This window comes from Protopterus annectens, chromosome 6.part0, assembly GCF_019279795.1.
Source record: "Protopterus annectens isolate FY-2018-M chromosome 6.part0, PAN1.0, whole genome shotgun sequence".
NCBI lineage: Eukaryota > Metazoa > Chordata > Ceratodontiformes > Protopteridae > Protopterus > Protopterus annectens.
Window position 1 is genome coordinate 223,359,245 of NC_056737.1, and position 18,410 is coordinate 223,377,654.

General features: G+C 42.4%; 1 protein-coding gene across 1 annotated transcript in view; it reads right to left on the reverse strand.

Moving 5' to 3' along the window:
• The window catches only part of PCNX1 (pecanex 1), a 3,150,868-nt gene that overhangs the window by 1,851,646 nt on the left and 1,280,812 nt on the right, over positions 1–18,410 (reverse strand). The window contains exons 15-16 of the mRNA XM_044073489.1: positions 15,007–15,117; positions 12,907–12,998 (exon numbers count right to left, since the gene is read on the reverse strand). Coding sequence (XP_043929424.1) covers positions 12,907–12,998; positions 15,007–15,117 — 203 coding nt within the window. The remainder of the gene's footprint in view (positions 1–12,906; positions 12,999–15,006; positions 15,118–18,410) is intronic.

Here is an 18,410-nt window from a genome sequence, read left to right on the forward strand (position 1 = left end):
TGAGTCAGGAACCCTGTAATATGTCTGGCTTGCTAGGAGCCAGAGGTAAGGAATCTAGAGTTATGCTTGATTCCGAAAACACATCAACAATGTCTAATACAGGAGGTATGGCTAAATGCCTATGCTGAGGGAGAAGGAGGAAATCCCTAAGCCTCTTTTTTGATTCTGAGAAATCTTGACTGTCCCAATGAAAAAGTTCCCTCAAAGTATGCAAGGTTTCTCCAAAGGAATAATCTTCAGGAGGAGATGCCAATGGGATGGATTCCGCTGCATCTGAATCCTCATAGGGTGGTATAGAAAATTTCTGATCAGAACAGCAATCGGAAGAAATAGAAATCTGATCTGAAGATTTATAATCAGTGTCTTGCCTAGGCCTCTTATCGGTGAGGGGGTTGGGAACCCCTGATCAAGGTAATTAGGTCTTCAGCCATTTTGATCATCTGCTTTTTGGGCATAGAGGCCTGAGCACGTGGCTCATGCGTCAGTTTTTTAGTCTTAGAAGTGGCTTTTGTCTTTGTTTTTGAAGCTGGCGTCAGTTTTATATAGCAATGCTGAGGCCTGAAGACACCCTCAGAAGCTGGTGCCTGCTCAGCGGCTCTGGACCCATCCGAGGGAAAGACATCCACGGGTACAATACTTTGAGAATCTCGCTGCGTGCCAGACTCCACAAGGGTCTCGGTAGAGGCCTGCGACTCGAAAGTAGCTGGTATCAAAGGCTGCAAAAGCACCTCACTGAGTACTGGCGACTGGCTTAGGAGAAGCTTCGCCATCGGTTTTGGACCGTAACAGTCTGTCTCTGTCCTTTTCTTTGTGTTTTTTTGTGAACTTTGGTAGTTTGATTGCTATCCGATGACATTTCAGGGTAGTTAAATCTCTTTCCAAAATATTTTGAAGCAAAGATACACTGACGCTTGATAGCTGTTGTATCTTTCGGCTTTTCCCGGTTAGGGGTTGCCACAGCAGAACTCCGGTCCGCTAATAATTGGCAGTAGATTTTTATGTACCGAGTTGCCAGCCATGACGCACAACCTTCAACGAAGTTACACCCATTCACGCACGTCTCCACACAGAATACGCTTTAGCTGAGAATCGAACAGGACGTCTTACTGTGAGGCAACAACGCTACCGCAGCACCACCACCGCAGCATACTGATAGTGCATTGGTTAAATCTTGCAAAAAACCAACAGCAAGGCACGTTATGATCTGGGCCTAGGCAAGGAATACAGTACAAATGAAAATCCTTATGAGGTATTTGCTTCCAACAAGTAATGCAATTATTAACTTTTACTGACATCAGTATGGAGCAAGAAAAAGTTTCCCCAACGGGGTACTTAGCTTTAATTGAAGACTTCGGTTCTGAAACTCTAATTCAAAAATTTCAGGAGTCGGCCGACCGGCACTTGCGAACTGCTTCGGGCACCGCACGTCAAGAAAGACTAAAGAAAATGGCGTTGGCTGCCTGTTTTATACCCCTGACGACCTGACGTCATGGAAGAGGAGACAGCAAGCGAAGCAGGACCCAAGACTTTGATATTCAAGCCGACTGGGGGCAACCTGCCAGCAGATTATCCAAATGTAATGACTGCAACAGTGAAACATGAAGAACATCTAAAGAAACTGTCATCATTGGCTTAGATAGAGAAGGCATTTGATTCCCTAAATTGGGACTATTTATTCAAAATCCTAATGCTATCTGAATTTTCTGCATCCTTTGTTCATCTCATAAAGAATATATATATATATATATATATATATATATATATATATATATATATATATATATATATGTGTGTGTACAAATAATTTAGCACATGTCAAGTTAGGTCCTTCTACTTCTGAATCTATACATAAAACAAAAGGCACTAAACAAGGATGTCCCATGTCACCGATTCTATTTGCTCTAGCTACTGAAATACTGGCAGATTCAATTCGTAACAATATAAAAATCAAAGGAATACATGTTTATGAACAATACAATTCTAAATACATTCTAAAGTAATGCTATTTGCTGATGACATATTGCTAACATTAATACCAAAGACACATTAGAAGAATTAGATACATTAATTGACACATTTCACATGACTTCAGGACTCCATTTCAATAAATCAAAATCAAATTTTGTATTTTTAAATAAGAAAAGAACTGCAACTAAGGGGGAATCGCATCATAGGGAAACAAGAATCTACCTTAAAATATCTAGGAATTGAGTTATGCAAGAATAATAATGAATTAGTCTCGAAAAACTACAATATCATCAATACAATTAAAATCTCTGTGGAAAAATGGAAAGTACAGTTTTGTACCTACCATAAATGTAGATGTTCGAGTGCTCATACAGCTGCAGTCATTACAGATGGGTTATCCTGTCGTCAGGCGGGTCCTCGGTTGGCCGAATTCCAAAGTCTAGGTCCGGCGTCGGTTGTCGTCGCTTCTTCCCTGACGTCAATGCGGCAGGGGTATAAAAGAGGCAGCCAACGCCATCTTCTTCAGTTTTTCTTGCCCCAGATGTCAGGTGCCCCCAGAAGAAAGGCAAAACATAAATTTATGTAATCATGCAATAAAGAATAATCAGAAAACATTAGTTTCAAGCAAATACACCATAAAAGAATACCCCAAATAGGTTGTATGAGAAGGTGTTTGTCATAAGGCCTGTCCTAAGAGGGGACGGAGGGGGGGATAACCTGGACTGCAGCTGTATGAGCACTCGAACATCTACATTTATGGTAGGTACAAAACTGTACTATGTTCATCGTGCATACAGTTGCAGTCATTACAGATGGGAAGAATCCCAAAGCTAAGTAAGGGTGGCAGGCACTAAGTGGAACTAGGAGGAGCGAGGATGCCCTGCAAGACTGCTGTGGCAAATCCCGCTCTACATTTAGAGTATAGTGGAAGGTGATAGTGCTTGGAGAAAGTGTGCACTGAACTCCAAGTGGCTGCTTCCAAAATGTCCTTGGTAGGGACCCCCCTGAGGAAAGCTGCAGAGGTAGCTGTGGCCCTGGTGGAGTGGGATCTGATGCATGTAGGGCACAGTTTTTCCATGAAATGAGTAACAAAAGCGTATGCAGTGGGATATCCATTTTGAGATTGTCTGTTTGGAAATGGCCTTTCCTTGAGCACCTGTAGCATAGGACACAAAGAGTTGCTCGGATTTCCTGAATGGCTTTGTCCTGTCCAAATAATAACAAAGTTGTCTGTGAAAGCCCAAGGAATGTAGTAGCCTTTCCCCTTTGTTTTGTGGATTAGGATAAAAGGTAGGTAAAGAGGATAGTCTGATTCAAAGCTACAGTGGATACTACCTTTGGCATAAAGGATGGGTTGGTTCGTAAGGAAACTCTATCCTGATGGAAAATGATGAAAGGTTGCACAGCCATGAGGGCCTGTAGCTCCGAAACCCTGCATGCTGAGGTGATAGCCAGAAGGAAGGCTGTTTTCCATGACAAGTATTGTAGTTCTGTTGAAGAAGCTGGCTCGAAGGGAGGAAGGGTCAGCTTTTCCAATACGAAGTTGAGGTCCCAAGCAGGGACTGGTGGTTTCCTTGGGGGTTTTATATTCTTTGCCCCTCTGAGGAACTGCCTTAAGAGAGGATGAGAGAATAAAGGAGGATCTGTGTTGTATTGTGCAGAAATGGCTGAAGCGTGGATTTTTATGGAGGAGAAGGAAAGTCCAACGTTTAACATCTCAGCTAGGTACTGTAAAATTTGAGGTAAATTTATTACCCAAGGATTCTGGCCCTTTTCTTGATTCCAGGCACAAAATCGTTTCCATTTGGCGGAGTAGGCTTTTCTAGTAGGTGGTCTTCTGGCCTCCAAGATGACATCCTGCACCTCCTTGGAGAGGAGGGTCTGTTGGGAGATCAAGGAATTCTCCATGCAGCTAGATTTAGGGTTTTGAGCTGGCTGTGAAGGGTTTTGTAGTTGTGCTGGGACAACAGAAGAGGGACTAGAGGTAGGATCCATGGTGGGGAATGTGTCAGGCTCTTCAGGAGCGGATACCAGTGTTGTCTTGGCCAGTCTGGAGCAATGAGAATCATTTTTGGCCTCTCTGCTCTGGCTTTTAATAGAACTTTGGGCAGCAGAGGAAGAGGCGGGAAGGCATAGACTGTCAACATTGTCCAATTGAAAGAAAGTGCATCCACTTTCCAGGCCTGTAGATGATAGGCCCTTGAACAAAATTTTTTCAACTGGTAATTTCTGTGGGTAGCAAAGAGATCTATGTCTGGCTGTCCCCATGCCTGAGTTATCTTTGTGAAAACTTGAGAATGCAACTTCCATTCGTGTGGATCTGTCATATTTCTGCTTAGGTTGTCTGCCAGTGTGTTTTCCTTCCCTGGCAGGAATTGTGCCTGTAGTTGAATTTGCAATTCCAGTGCTGTGTTCCATAGGGTCATGGCTTGCCTGCACAGGGGGTATGAATGAGTTCCTCCCTGTTTATGTACCACATCACTGTCGTGTTGTCTGTCCTTATCAATAGCTGGCCTGGATGCAGTAGGTCTTTGAAGGTCATAATAGCATTTTGCACGGCTAGCATTTCCTTTTGGTTGATGTGTAGGTGCTTCTCTTTTTGGGACCATTTTCCCTTAATGCACTGATCTGTCATGTGTGCTCCCCAGGCGTAGTCTGAGGCGTCTGTTGTGATGATTTGAGTTGCTTGAGGTACACAAAGGGAGACCTGTGTTTCTTTGGCATGCTTGAGCCCAGCACAGAAATTCCTTTTGAAGGCATGGAATGAGTGGTATAATTGTTTCCAAGCTGTGACTGTGTTGAGACCATAAGTTTTTTAGGTACCATTGAAGTTTCCTCATATGCAGCTTTGCACATGGGATTAGTAGGATGCAAGATGCCATGAATCCCAGAGCCTGCAGGACTTTCCTTGCAGTCAGTCTGGTGAAAGTTGCCATTTTCCTTAAGTATTGAGACAGTTGCCCTTGTTTGTCTGGCGTGAGGTAGGCCATCTGGGTGGTTGTATTCAAGCTGGCACCCAGGAAAATTATTTGTTGAGAGGGTATTAGTTTTGATTTCTTTTTGTTGACTGTGTATCCCAGGAAGTTCAACAGTTTTATTACAAACACCAGGTGTTGCAGTAGTATGTCCTTGCTGTCCGCTTGGATCAGGCAGTCGTCCAGATATGGGTAGATTTGTATTCCTTGTAGTCTGCAGAAGGCGATTACTAAATGCCAGGCATTTCGTAAACACTCTGGGCGCAGTAGATAAGCCAAAGGGCAATGCAGAGAATTGATAGTGGGTTGAACCTGCAAGAAATCTGAGGTATCTTCTGCAATCTTGTCTGATAGGGACATGCAGGTATGCCTCCTTGAGGTCCAATGTCGCCAGCCAAGACTCCTTGCCCAGCATGGGAAGAAGCTGCTGTAATGTGAGCATCTTGAATTTTAGTACCTGTAGATGTGTGTTTAGGATGGATAGTTCTAAGCTAGGTCTCCAATCTTTGTCTTTCCTTGGTACCAGCAATAGTCTGGAATAAAACCCTTGACCTTGTTCTTTTGCAGGTACCTCTTGAATTGCTTTCATGTCCATGAGAGCTGAAATTTGTTTTTGTGCCTCTGCCCTTTGATTTTGTGGCAGGTTTGGCATGCCTCTCATTTTTGGAAGGGTGTGAAAGTGGAACCTGTAGCCTCTGTCTATAATGTCCAGAATCCATTTGTCTTTTGTAACAATATGCCAATTTGAGAATAATGCCAGTTTTCCACCCAGCATAAAGAAACATTCCCTTCCAAGAAAAAGACAGGGCTTCCACATTTCAAACCAGAGGAACTGGGTTGGCCTGCACAAAAACACAGGAAGTTGTTTGTTCAGAGGGGAGGCAAAAAGATCCATTTGAGGAGTACCCTACTGGCGGACAATGTTCAGAAGCATATCCCTGTGAAGGATCCATTCATGGGATTGAGTTAGGACCTGCCCAGAAAGTCTGCCACAATGTTTTAACCTGAAGGAATACAAACTGTCCAAAGAGTCACTTGATATTGAGTGCCAACTGGCAAAGAAGATAAGACCTTTGCACCCCCCCCCCATTGGTTGACATACCACATCACTGTGGTATTGTCTGTAAAACACCTTGACAGGTCTTGGGGAGAAAAAAAGATGAAAGGCTTGAACAGCCAGCAGAAGAGCTCTCATCTCGTTGATGTGGTCTTTCTTTTGATAAGGCGACCAGACTCCCTGCACCTTTAAAGAACCAAAATCAGCTCCCCATCCCACATATGAAGTCTGTGAACAGCTCCTGAGAGAGAAGAGGTGGATGAAAAGGGAGTCCTGGATTATGAGTCAAATGCTGAATCCATTAATGAAGTTTCTGCTTGAGACATGGAAGGAGAGGAGCTAAAATTTGAGGGGATGAGAATGTTGAAGCCAAAGTGACTTTAGAAACCAGTGAAGTTTTTTCATGTGGAGTTTGGCAAAAGGGAGCATAGGAATGGTGGAAGCCATGAACCCCCACAACTCTCAAATGCCCTTGTTGTTACTGAGGTCAGAGAAAGAGGGGATTGAAGAAAGGAAATGCGAGTTTTTGCCTTGGGAGGATGCAGGGATTACAGCATAGGAACAGTCTGGATCCTACACACCAGAAAGACAGGATCCTGAGGAGTTAGAAAGGACCTTTTTGAAATTTATAGTGAACCCTCAGGCTCTGTAAAAGGGAAACTGCAAAATGAAGACTTTGCAACAAGGTCTCTGAAGATGCCTGAAACAGGAGGCCATCCAAGTAAGGAAAGACTTGGATCCCACTTAGCTTGCAAAAAGCAATCACAGAAGCGAGGCATTGGGCATATGGCCTTTCTACTTCCCAGAGCGTAAAGGGCAAAGAAGAGAACTGAAAATGCCCGGAAGCTGCAGAGAAACGTTATAACTTCCTGAAAAGCGGATGAATCAGGATATGAAGATAAGCATTCTTGAGGTCCAGAGACACCAGATAAGCCTGAGGAAGTAGAAGAGGGAACAAAAATCTTAAGGGACAACATTGGAAAAGAGTGGACCTAAAGAAAGGTGTTTAGATGAGAGAGGTCCAGAACATGTCTCTAAGTGCACTCTTTCCTAGGAACCAATAACATTCTGAAGTAAAACCCTTTCCCCCCTTGGGAAACCGGAACTTCCTGAATAGTCCCCCTAATTCAAGGGATCCCAAAGTACCCATGGAAAGAAAGGCAACTGTTCCTGAAGAGGATGAGGAATGCCCATAGAGGGGAAAGATTTCCAGACCATGAAATAACCTATGCGGATAATGGACAGAACTCAGGAATCCTGAGTAATCTTTAACCAAACAGGAAGAGAAAGGGAAAGATGGAGACATAGAGGAATGCGGCTGGGAAAAACAGGATAGTCAGACAGTACCTGGTTTGTCAGGAAAAGGAGACTTCTGTGGTACAGAAGTTTGGGTAGCTTTAGCAGAAGGAGCCCACTTCCCACCCTTCTTATCCTTGGAGGGAGGGGGGGACTGCCTACAAACAAATGCTGGCTTATTGAGGTAATTTCTCTGAAATTTAGGCACAAGAGAAAAAAAAGCATGTTTAAGTTCCTGCAAGGCCTTCCCCTTATCCTGGAGAGACTTGAACAAATCAACAGCAGATTCACCAAACAACTGTTTGTTGTCCAGAGGAGGATCCATCAACTTAGCATTAATACCATCAGGCAACGGTTGAAGCCAAAGCCAGGAATATCTCATCACAGGACCAAAGAAAGCAGCCCTAGAAGAAGCATCTGCTGCATCATAACTACACTTAATGGAATGGCGAGCCACGTGGGATTAAGTCCCTAACAGAGAAAGAGCACAAGTCTTCCCCTTCAGAGTAAGTGAGATCAGAAATTACTTGACAGGCCTGGAAAAGAAGAGCCAGAATGTATCTGGACATGGGTCTATACTTCATATATCCGAAATTCCAAAACATTAAACCTCTGATCATTTGAGACCAGAGGGTCGAAGTTCTGAAACATTACATCTTGTGAATGGAGATCACCGTACAAGTGTGGAAAGGGAACATTCCCGTTCTCTTCACTATAGTGCGATCTCAGAGTTGGTACATTTAAAATGTGAAAGCAGAAGTTTTCACGTCTTAAATTTTCTTTTTGTCATTGGTTTGATATTTCGGAACTTCAATCCTCTGGTCTTTGATAATCAGAAGTTCGATGTTCCAGAATATGAAGTAGACCCCTGGACATATTCGTTTGATAACTGACCACCCTAAAAGCCAAGGCAGCAGAGGTATAAATCTTTTTACCTAGCCTTTCCATAGTTATGCTGCCTTTATCAGAAGGATTTAACTTAGCAGAAGGCAGAAACTGAGATGGCTAGTCAGATGCCACAGACACCACAGAAGGGTCAGCAGGACGACACCTATAAAGAAATGTATAATCCTGAGGCACCCTATAAAACCTATCTGGTTTCTTGGGGTCAGGGGGCTGGGAATCAGGATCCTTAGATGCAGTAAGAAAAGCATCCAACAAAGCAGCCAAAACAGGAGAAACAGCAGAAAGTCTAGGAGAGCCCATCTGTAGGAGCTCGTAGTACCTCTTTTGTACCTCAGAAACCTGGCACAATCCCATTTCAAAAACTCCATCATTATGTGTCCCCAAAAGAAATTTCCTCAAAAGGAGCGTCAGGACTAAAAGATTCCTCTTCTTCAGACCCATAGTCTAAAGGAGAGGGAATCTGAGATGAAAAAGCAAGAGATTCCTCATTTGAATCTGCTTCCTTCTTAGAAGAATCTAGTTCCCTGGGTCTTTTAAAGGGAGTGGAGGACCAAGTGGGAGCTGAAACAGACTCTGTGAGGAGGTTTGAAAGCCATCAATGCATTAAACAACCCCTGAGTGAAATTCTGCTATTCACTCTGCCAGTCCTTAGGAGCTGGAGAAATATGCTTAGTCTTTAGCTTTTTCTTCAAGGGGGCATCCGCCTTAGAAAAGTTAGAAGAATTAGACGCTGGACGGCATTCAATAATAGTAGTTGGAACTTCCTCTCTGACCAAAATCTGAGAAAAATGCCTAGGCCCCTTGGAATAATCAGCCATGGTTCCCTCTGAATGTCTGTAAGACCTCCAATAATGCGCGTTAGGTTGTATCCATGCCAGCCTCTGAAACAGTCACAGTAGAGGAATCCAACAGCAGAGCTGGGCGAGCCTCCAGGCTTTCACTAGCCTTGGGAGAGACATCTGGCAGAGGCTGCACAGCAGAATAATCAGATTTAGACTTCTTGGCCTTCTTCATGGATGGCTGTCCCTTGGACTGGGAGGTTACTTCCATAATGTCTTTATCAAAAAGCTTAAGACAGTGGTTCTCAACAAGGCCAAGGATGAAAGCTGACTACGGAGATTCTTAGGAACAAATGCCTGACAAATTTAACAGTAAGTACGGTCGTGGAAAGTGCAGAGACAAAATAAGCACTGTCTGTAATGGTCTTTACAGGGAATCTGTCTCCCACACTGGCATTTAGCATTCTTACATGACATGAAACCCCACAATAACAATACAAAAGAAAAAGATAAGATCAAAACACCCCAACGGAACAGTTATCTGAAACAGCTTTGTGAACCAGCAAAGGAATGGGTGTTCAGACTAAAGATCAAGAGATGGCGTTTGGACTGATGGCAAAGAAGTTCTGAGGATATTACTTCTGGATATCACCTTTATGCCCCTACACTACACGAGGAGCTTATGTGTGACATACAGCGTACCTTAAATCAACCTAAAGGCTTTGGTATACTGGCCGGACATTGGGCCGCCCTTGGCAGGGGATCCCTACTGTAATGAATACTGCAACAGTGAAATGGAAAGACATGTAAAGTTACAGTCAAAATTTTAACCTTTACAAACATAAAAATTAGCAGTATGTTAAAACAATTTAAGTCTATAAACAACATAATGTAGTTAAGAGTCAATGAAGTATATCTAAACATTCACAGACTAGTGACCACGCTCATGCTGAAAATCTGGATAGCTTAATTAATACCCTGGCATAACTCACTAAGAATTCTGAGTTCAGATCCTTTTCCAAACAAAAGGCAAAAAGGAAAGTAGAATATGCCATGTTTAGCTATTCTTGGCCACATGTATCCTAAAACCAGTTCTGAAGTATTTTCCACGATATGGTAACACGACCTAAAAGGACTAAAAACTACTAAGTAGCAGCACAGTGTGATAATATCAATATTACAGTGCTGTTCTTATTTCTATGGAACCAGTGAGAGAAAACAAATGTGGTGCCCAATCATTCCATCCGTGTCCTGCAATGAAGGGAAAGCTGAGAATAAAAATCAACTACACTGTTAGCTTAGCTTAGAGTTAAGCCCATGAGCTCCCGACCTTCATCCTCTAGTCACTTGTTTGATTATTTCAATTCCTTCCTGCAAAATGTGTGATTTAGAGCAAGTCACTTAATCAGAAAAGGTTCCAAGTAATTTTTAAACACAGGCACTTATGCCAAGAGGACTTTGCTGTTTCACAAATAAAAAAAGAAAAAAATATATCTGGTGACTGCCAGCTGCAGGCAGGATGATCTTAACAAATAATGATCTAATGGATGAGATGGCCCTGAAGATGAAATGGACATGTGTTTATTCTTGGTAGTATATTCACCACTTAAGAAGACACCATCCCCCCTCCCCCCCAAGAGATATTCTAAATGCCCTTTTCTTCAAAGGAAAAAAAAAGGTGCCTCAACCATGTGGCTTCTAGTCATCACAGCACTTTCAAGGGGTCTCAACTTGATGAGCAAGTAAAGGCCTCAGAAGGACAAGGCTGAAAGGCTTTTTTAATTACTCTTCTTGTCTCAAAGCCCCAACCCAAAGGGTTTCAAACCCTTTAACTCCACTGCAAAGGGGAATCTCCAATCACAGGAATGAGAGTCAACAGGATGAAGCTGTCATCGACGCAGGCTCCGAGATGGTTTACACAACCCATCATCACCACTTCAGCCAGCCTAGACAGAGAAGGCATGCCTTCTTCCAGAGTCCTGTGGGTTTTGCTTCACCCCCCAACCCAGGGTCTGTTGTTTTAAAAGGCAAACCATAACTGTCACTAGGATGGAGAACTATTCAACTCCCACGACATTACAGCTAATCTACAACAGTGGAACTCAAGAGCATTTTTTCAGTATGATCTAAAACTCCAGCCCTCAGCAGCCTGCCAGTATACTCAACACCAAGCTCCCTTAACATGTACTAAATCTCATGTCCGTCTCCACTATAATATATGCCGTCTGGTTCTCAAGCTCCACCTCATCTGAATGGCTGCTAGTGCATGTGTACAACAGTTCACCCAGCATCCCTTTCTCCAGAATGGATGAGTTTGCTCGGCCCATTCACTTATCTCCTCCCTTTCTCCCTCACCCCCTAAAGCATCTGAGCTGCTAGTCAAACTCTGGGCATCAGTGTTGTCACACAACTGGGTTAGCTGAAAGGCATGGAACTGACAGACTGATACAAAAAAACATACTGAAATCTTGCTCTGCCTCACCATCTCAATTCAGCACAAGAACAACCTAAATTTTAAATAATTAAATACATTAAGAAAGTAAGAATACAAATAAACAAAGAAAAATTTCCAACACTAACTGAAGAAATAAGTCAAACATTTTCAATGAAAATAAAGGAGGGTATAGGTTCAACTTGGCATGAAGTAGCATGAGGGTTTTAGCTTATGGCTCCTCCTACAGAGAACTTTCTCAAAAGTTTCAACAAACTTTGGAGTACCTCATGGATCATATAAAGCATCTCAGCAGCACAATTCTCCTGGTGTAATGTTCAATTTGTAATATGTCAGCCAACACTGTTTAATAAAAAGACAGCGACTGTATTTTAAAGATTTCTTTCAAGACAATATAAACCATGAATGTGGGTTTAAAATAAAATATTTCATCTCATCAGCCTTAATTATTTTACAACTTAAATGGTTACAGCTGAAAATTATTGCTGTAATACATTTTACAAAATTAACTGGGAAACGCATAGGTAGGTAGGTACTAGGCTACTGACCCTAGGGCCTATATAAGCCTAGCCAAAAAGGTACCCTGACTTTCACCACCCAAGAAAATTATTTTCTTCTGCCCCTGTCAAGCAGAGCCACAGAAGTGATCACCGGGGTGAATTTCCTATTTCCCTTCCAATCATCAATATTTTTCTTGAGTGCTAATGAGGAGCTCTGTTTGACATAGATAGGTAGTCTGTTCCAGAGTATGGAAAATCTCTGGGACAGGAATCTATCCCTCCAGCATGTTCTCTTTATTTTGGTGACAAGGTTTAGGTCCCTAAAGCGTGTAGCTCGGAGGGATTGTGATTTCTTTAAGTGGAGCATGTCCAACAGCTCTGGGTTTGACACAGCTTCGTATGTTAGGCAGAGATCGCCTCTGAGTAGGCGATATGCGATGGAGTAAAGCTGGAGTTTTTTGAGATGGTCTGCATAGGGCATCTCTTTGAGGCCAGTAATCCTCTTTGTGAGGTATTACTGTGGCCTTTCCAGTTGTTGTAGATGTCTTGTGAGGTACTTTGTCTTGTTACAGCCGAATCTTAAATTAAAAAAAGAACTAAAACTGACTAAGAAAATGTTTTAAATGCAAATGTTACAATTTTAATTTCCTTCCCTCCTTATAATTTTTTTCCTCTCTCAACATGTTGTTGTAGTGTACTGGGTGGGAACAGTTTCATACAAACCACTATTTAAAAATTTAAGAGAAAGCTTTCACTGAAATTATGGTCAACAGAATTAAGCTGCCAAGGAGGAGATATGCTACTTACCTATAATATATGAAATCTTTTGCAAATCCTCCTTTCAAAGCTACATCTGCTGTCTACTGGCAGCAGAGCCAAAACATATTTGTGTTAGATAAAATCTTTACACCTGTTATAGTATCTCTCGTACAACTAAACCACATTATATATCTACTAATGAAACAAAACTTACCTTTAGGGCACTGTAACACAGACCATACAAGAGAGCCACAGCCACAACACTGCGTAAAAAACTGTATAGCGCAGATGCCAAGCTTGTAGTTGCTGTAAACAAAGGAAAAAAAAAACAATTAAGTCACCTTCACCATTTGTCAAGCTAGCTAAAAATATTACTTGTTAGCAATTCCCCAAAATGTGACTCTCATTCCTGTTAATTTATGCAACAAATCTCATTCCTGTTAATTTATGCAACAAACCTCATCCCATTCAGAAGTTTTTTCTATTATTTCAAAAACCCTCCATTACTTTCCTTCAAACTCCCACCACTCTCTGCCATCCTACCATTAACCACACCCTACCCTTTTACTCTGAAGTCCATTCAGCACACCTACCATTCCTTTCTCCACTTTTTAGTTCTCTTTCAATCGCTTATCCTGACTGTACTGTTATCTGTCTTACTGATCACTAAATGTAATGAATACCAGCACCTGTGAGCTAGCATCTGTTACCTACTTCATTTCTCACTCATATCTCACTAACTGTAATGTATACGGTGTAATATCCAATTCTGTTCCGAATTAACTTTATATAAGGAGCTCTTTTGCATAATGCACCGGTTACATGTACCAGCATCGAGTGTGTACTACGCTATTCGTTCTGCATCTCCCTGCCTACTGGTGTGAGGCTGAAAATGACTGAATGATTACCTCAACCTGCCCAGTAAGCAAACAACCATTTAAAGAAAGAAGAAACACTGCAATGCTTTTAGTATGCAGCTCAGATGAGATGCTGAGAGTTTACTTTACTGGCAGCCATCCTAACAACAGCAAGGACCAGATGTCACTCTTTATTTAGTCTTAAGGGTTTCTGACTTTTGAATGTACAAAGACAAGAAAGATGCTTATAGTTAACAGATATATTAAACAAAAGGACTTGTATAATCTCTGAGGGTTGCAATGAACCCTACCTCTCCTCCACCTATACTTATGTGAATTCCCCCTCCTTGCACTATCCTCCTTCCAGAAAATGTCTACCATACATACTAGAAAAGAAGTGAAGTAGCAACAACCCCAATGCAGAGTTGGTTACCCTTCAACAGACTACTGTCAATGGATAACTAGCTGACATGTGACAAACTGTTTTACAAGGGACTCTCTTCTTTTGAGAAAGGGTATGAAAAGATTCAAGCTCTGACCCAAAATGAGGATGTCAGTCAAAAGTCCAGCACCTAGTTAAAACAGGAACTTTGACATCTTATAGGTGGCTGCATATTTCTACCGTGGAAAACTGGGATTAACGGATTCCTCCTCAGCTGATCAACACAAGTAGTTACACAATTACTGCACATAAAGTCACATACATTATTCCACTGTTTCTTGAAACAAATACCAAGGGCTTACAATGAATGTATTTAAAATCAGCAAGTCCTTTCATGGAGTGGAATATTCAGGGTCTCACAGCAATGGGAGCTGCAGCGAGGTGAGAGCAGAACACCAGGAACTGGCTGCAAAATCCTTAGGAAATGTGTTGTGAAGTAGGTGCATACATAATAAAACAAAATGGAAAGGTTACTGTGAACCTGAACTGCACAGCAGAGATGGAGTTTCAGATCTGCTGCTAAATAACAGGATGCAAGGCTAAGGGGTCTACTAAGCTGACACACTATCAAAGGACAATTAGCTTTCTCAAACATCTTCAGTATGTTTTGCACAGTTTCAAGTTGAAGGTTCTCCCAAACTCCCAGCTGGGAGGCATCTTGGACAATCACTGGCAAGCATTCAAAGACTAGGTACTGAGAGAAAAAATATAGGTGCAGCTGTTCCAACATATCCACAAAGTAACTTAGCAAATAAAATATAGGATACATGTCAGGAAAATGTCACTAATCTAAATATCATTTACTATGCAATTAGTAATATCCGACACCACTTGATAACTAAAATACTATGCATATAAACTATTTGGAAATCACTGACCCAGTCATCTACATAAGGTGCAGCAAGCTGTCTATGCCTACTAGCAAGTGCCAATAATTTGACGTAGTTCACATGTCTTTGACGTAGTTCACATGTCTTTTACAGTACTCCACAATACATTCAGAGTATGAACTCACCATTTCCACCAAACACGTGAATGTCAAGCTGCTCACAGATGTACATCATGAAAGTATTCACTTGTGGGAGAAGACCAATGAAAAACACTGCTGGGAAACATAGTGTAAACACTAGACAAACAGAAAAGGAGGATGATTACTTTCTGTTATAAAATGGCCATCAAAAATTAAATAAATTCTTCCTAAACAGCTGATCTACAAGACTGGTTGTGTATATATTCTCAATCAATGACAACTTGCTCTTTTTTTCTGAAAGAGCTAATTTTATGGATACTCACATCTATTATAACACATACTGCAATACAACACTATCTGAAAAAGCACATATGTATGCACATCTTCCAAGTCTTCTTCCAAGTCTGCTAAACTCCTCTTTCAAGACACTAAGAAGGATCTTGCTACAAAAAAAGCAGTTATGTACTCACCATTATGTTCCATCTGAGTAGTTGTAGTTCGTTTGTCTTCAACCTGTGGGTCTTCGGATCCGCATCGGATCTGACATGGCCGCATTTTCCAGCTATGGCTCTGAGCTCCATGCTCTTCTCCTTACCCATAATGCCCCCGTCTCCCTTCTCCCCTCAGATCGAGTTTGCTGCCCAACAGGTATCAGACACCCGACCCAATGATACCTTATCACCAAGATAAACACAAAAACCCTTAGTCTGGACAAGACCAATGATCCCAACAATAACCATCTGATAAGAAACATATCATAATCTGAATGATAAGGTTGGGGGGGGGCAGTTGAAATCAAATTAAGTACAACTACTCAGATGGAACGTTATGGTGAGTACATAACTTCTTTATCTGAAGTAGTTTACTTCATTTGATCTTCAACCTGTGGGACAGAGTCCCCAGGTACCAAACTCTTGGGTGGCCCTCATGGAAGGATGTTCTGGAGTACTGCAGAGCCAAAGGATGCTCTACTGCTAGAGACAATGATTAATTTGTAATGCGAAATAAAGGTATGAGATAAGGCCCAAGTGGCAGCTGAACAAATATCATCCAAAGATACCCTAGACCAAAAGGCCGCTGACGAAGCCATAGATCGGGTCGAATGAGCTTTCACTTTTCCTGGCAGAGACAGACCTCTCTCCAAATAGGCTCGGCCAATGCATTGTGAAATCTAGCGAGCAATTTTCACTTCCGAAACTGGTTTACAGAAGGGTTTGGCATAAGACACAAAAAGTTGATCAGACTTGCGGAAGGATTTAGTCCTGTGTAGGTAAAACTTCAATTGTCTATGTACATCCAATAAATGTAACCTATATTGCCCTTTGTTCTGGTAGTTAGAAAAAAAGACTGGCTAGTTAATGGTTTGATTAATATTGGCTTCTAAAGCTACCTTAGGAAGGAAGGAAGGACGGGTTAGTGCATAGTGACACCCTATCTTTATGAAAAATCATTTAAGGCATTTTGATTGAGAGAGCCTGAAGCTCCAGCACCCTTCTGACGGAAGTGATGGCAACCAAGAAGACAGTTTTCCAGGTCAAAAACTGCAAGTCCACCAAAGCCACAGGCTCAAAGTGGGGAGAAACTAATGCCTGCAACAGTAGGGTATGGTCCCATGGCGGTATACGATCCTTTACCGGGGGTCTAAGAAGAAAAGCACCTTTAAGAAAAGTCTTAAAAAGTTTAGAGGAAGCCAATGAAGACAGATTTACCCCCACATAAAAATTAGAAATGGCTGCCAGTTGGATATTAACTATAGAGGAACTGGCGCCCTGTTGAAAAATGCTAGCCAAAAAATCTAAGACTGCCAAAAGAGGTGCAGTAAAAGAGCCCAAGGACTGCTGCGTGGTCCATATAGACAAACATTTCCACTTACTACGATACACTTTTCTGGTAGAACATTTGTGAGCCACTACCAGAATGGACTTAACAGGGGATGACAAACCGGGAGTCCTAATAATCATGGGAACCATGGCAGAAAAGCAGTGAGCTTCAGACTGTCCAGGTCTGGGTGTGGGGTCCCCGAGGGATGTGAGAGAAGATCCGGAATCGGATCCAAAGTCCATGGTGGAACAACTAAATGAGACCAGAATAAGGGAAACCAAAACGGCAGGTGAAGATTGCCCATTCCCACACTCTCATGGCCTCTCGACATAGGGGATAATATCTGGTTACCCCTTGTTGACGATATACCAGACCACTGACATATTGTCCGTCTGAACTGCAACTGCTTCTAGAGGAATAAGACAAGAGTAATAACTGGCACCACAGGAAAATAAATGTTCCTGAGCACGGAGAGAAAAAATGTCAAAAAAAAAAATAAGCTCAGTAACAACCACTGGCAGTTCCACTAGTACGGATGTTAACTAGTGTTTGTGCTTGGTCTGAATAGACTTTCGTATGCTGACTGTCGTCAACTGCCAGTGGTTGTTCCTGAGCTTATTTTACATGTTTCTAGAGGAAAATGAGCATGAAGGGCCTGCAACACAAGAAGAACCGCACTCATCTCTAGAACACTTATGTGCAGATAGGTCTTGGAAGGGGATCGCATGCCTTGGGGACTGTCCTTCCTGAGCAGTATCCCCCCCCCAGTAGGGAGGCATCCGTGGTCACCGTGGTCTTGGGAAAGGCAGGGTGAAACGGGTGTCATTTGAGATATGGGGAATGAATCCACCGCCAAAGGGAGTCCCCTGCACACTCTTGAGATTCTCACCGGAAAGGACAAAGGGATCCTGATCCACAAGTATCCACTGCAACACTCTCACATGAAGACGTGCCATTGGAATAAGATTGATTGTGGCCAACAGACCCTAATGCCCTTAATACTGCCTTGGCTGTCGGTAAATGGGTCTGAAGAATGTGTAAGAAGTGTAAACTCAGATTGTGTATCTTGACATGAGGAACACCCACGTCTGTATTGTGTCCAGCCATGCCCCGATAAAATCCAAAACCTGAACTGGGAGTAGAGCAGATTTGTTCATGCTGATTGTGATGCCCAACTTGTTGGCTAGCTGAAGGAAGTCGTCCATGGCCTGAGAACACAGATGCTCTGAAGAGGCAGAAAAGAGCCAATCGTCCAGGTACAGAAAGACCTGAATACCCTGAAGCCTCAGGTGAGCTGCTACTACTGCCATTATCTTGGTGAATACACAGGGGGGCTGTGGTGAGACCAAAGGGAAGGGCTCGAAATTGCTAATGATTGGTTCCCAGCTGGAAGCGAAGGAACCTCCGGGAGAGCCTGTCCATCTTAATGTGATAGTACGCATCCTGAAGATCGATCGAGCACATCCAGTCTCTGGCCTGCAGATAGGGCAGAATCGTGACCATCTGGAATTTTGTCTTGGTTACAGACAGGTTCAATCTGGACAAATTCAAGATTGGTCTGAGGTACCCTATCTTTTTCAGCACTAAAAATAACCTGGAATAAACTCCAGATGTGGACTGGTCTAGCG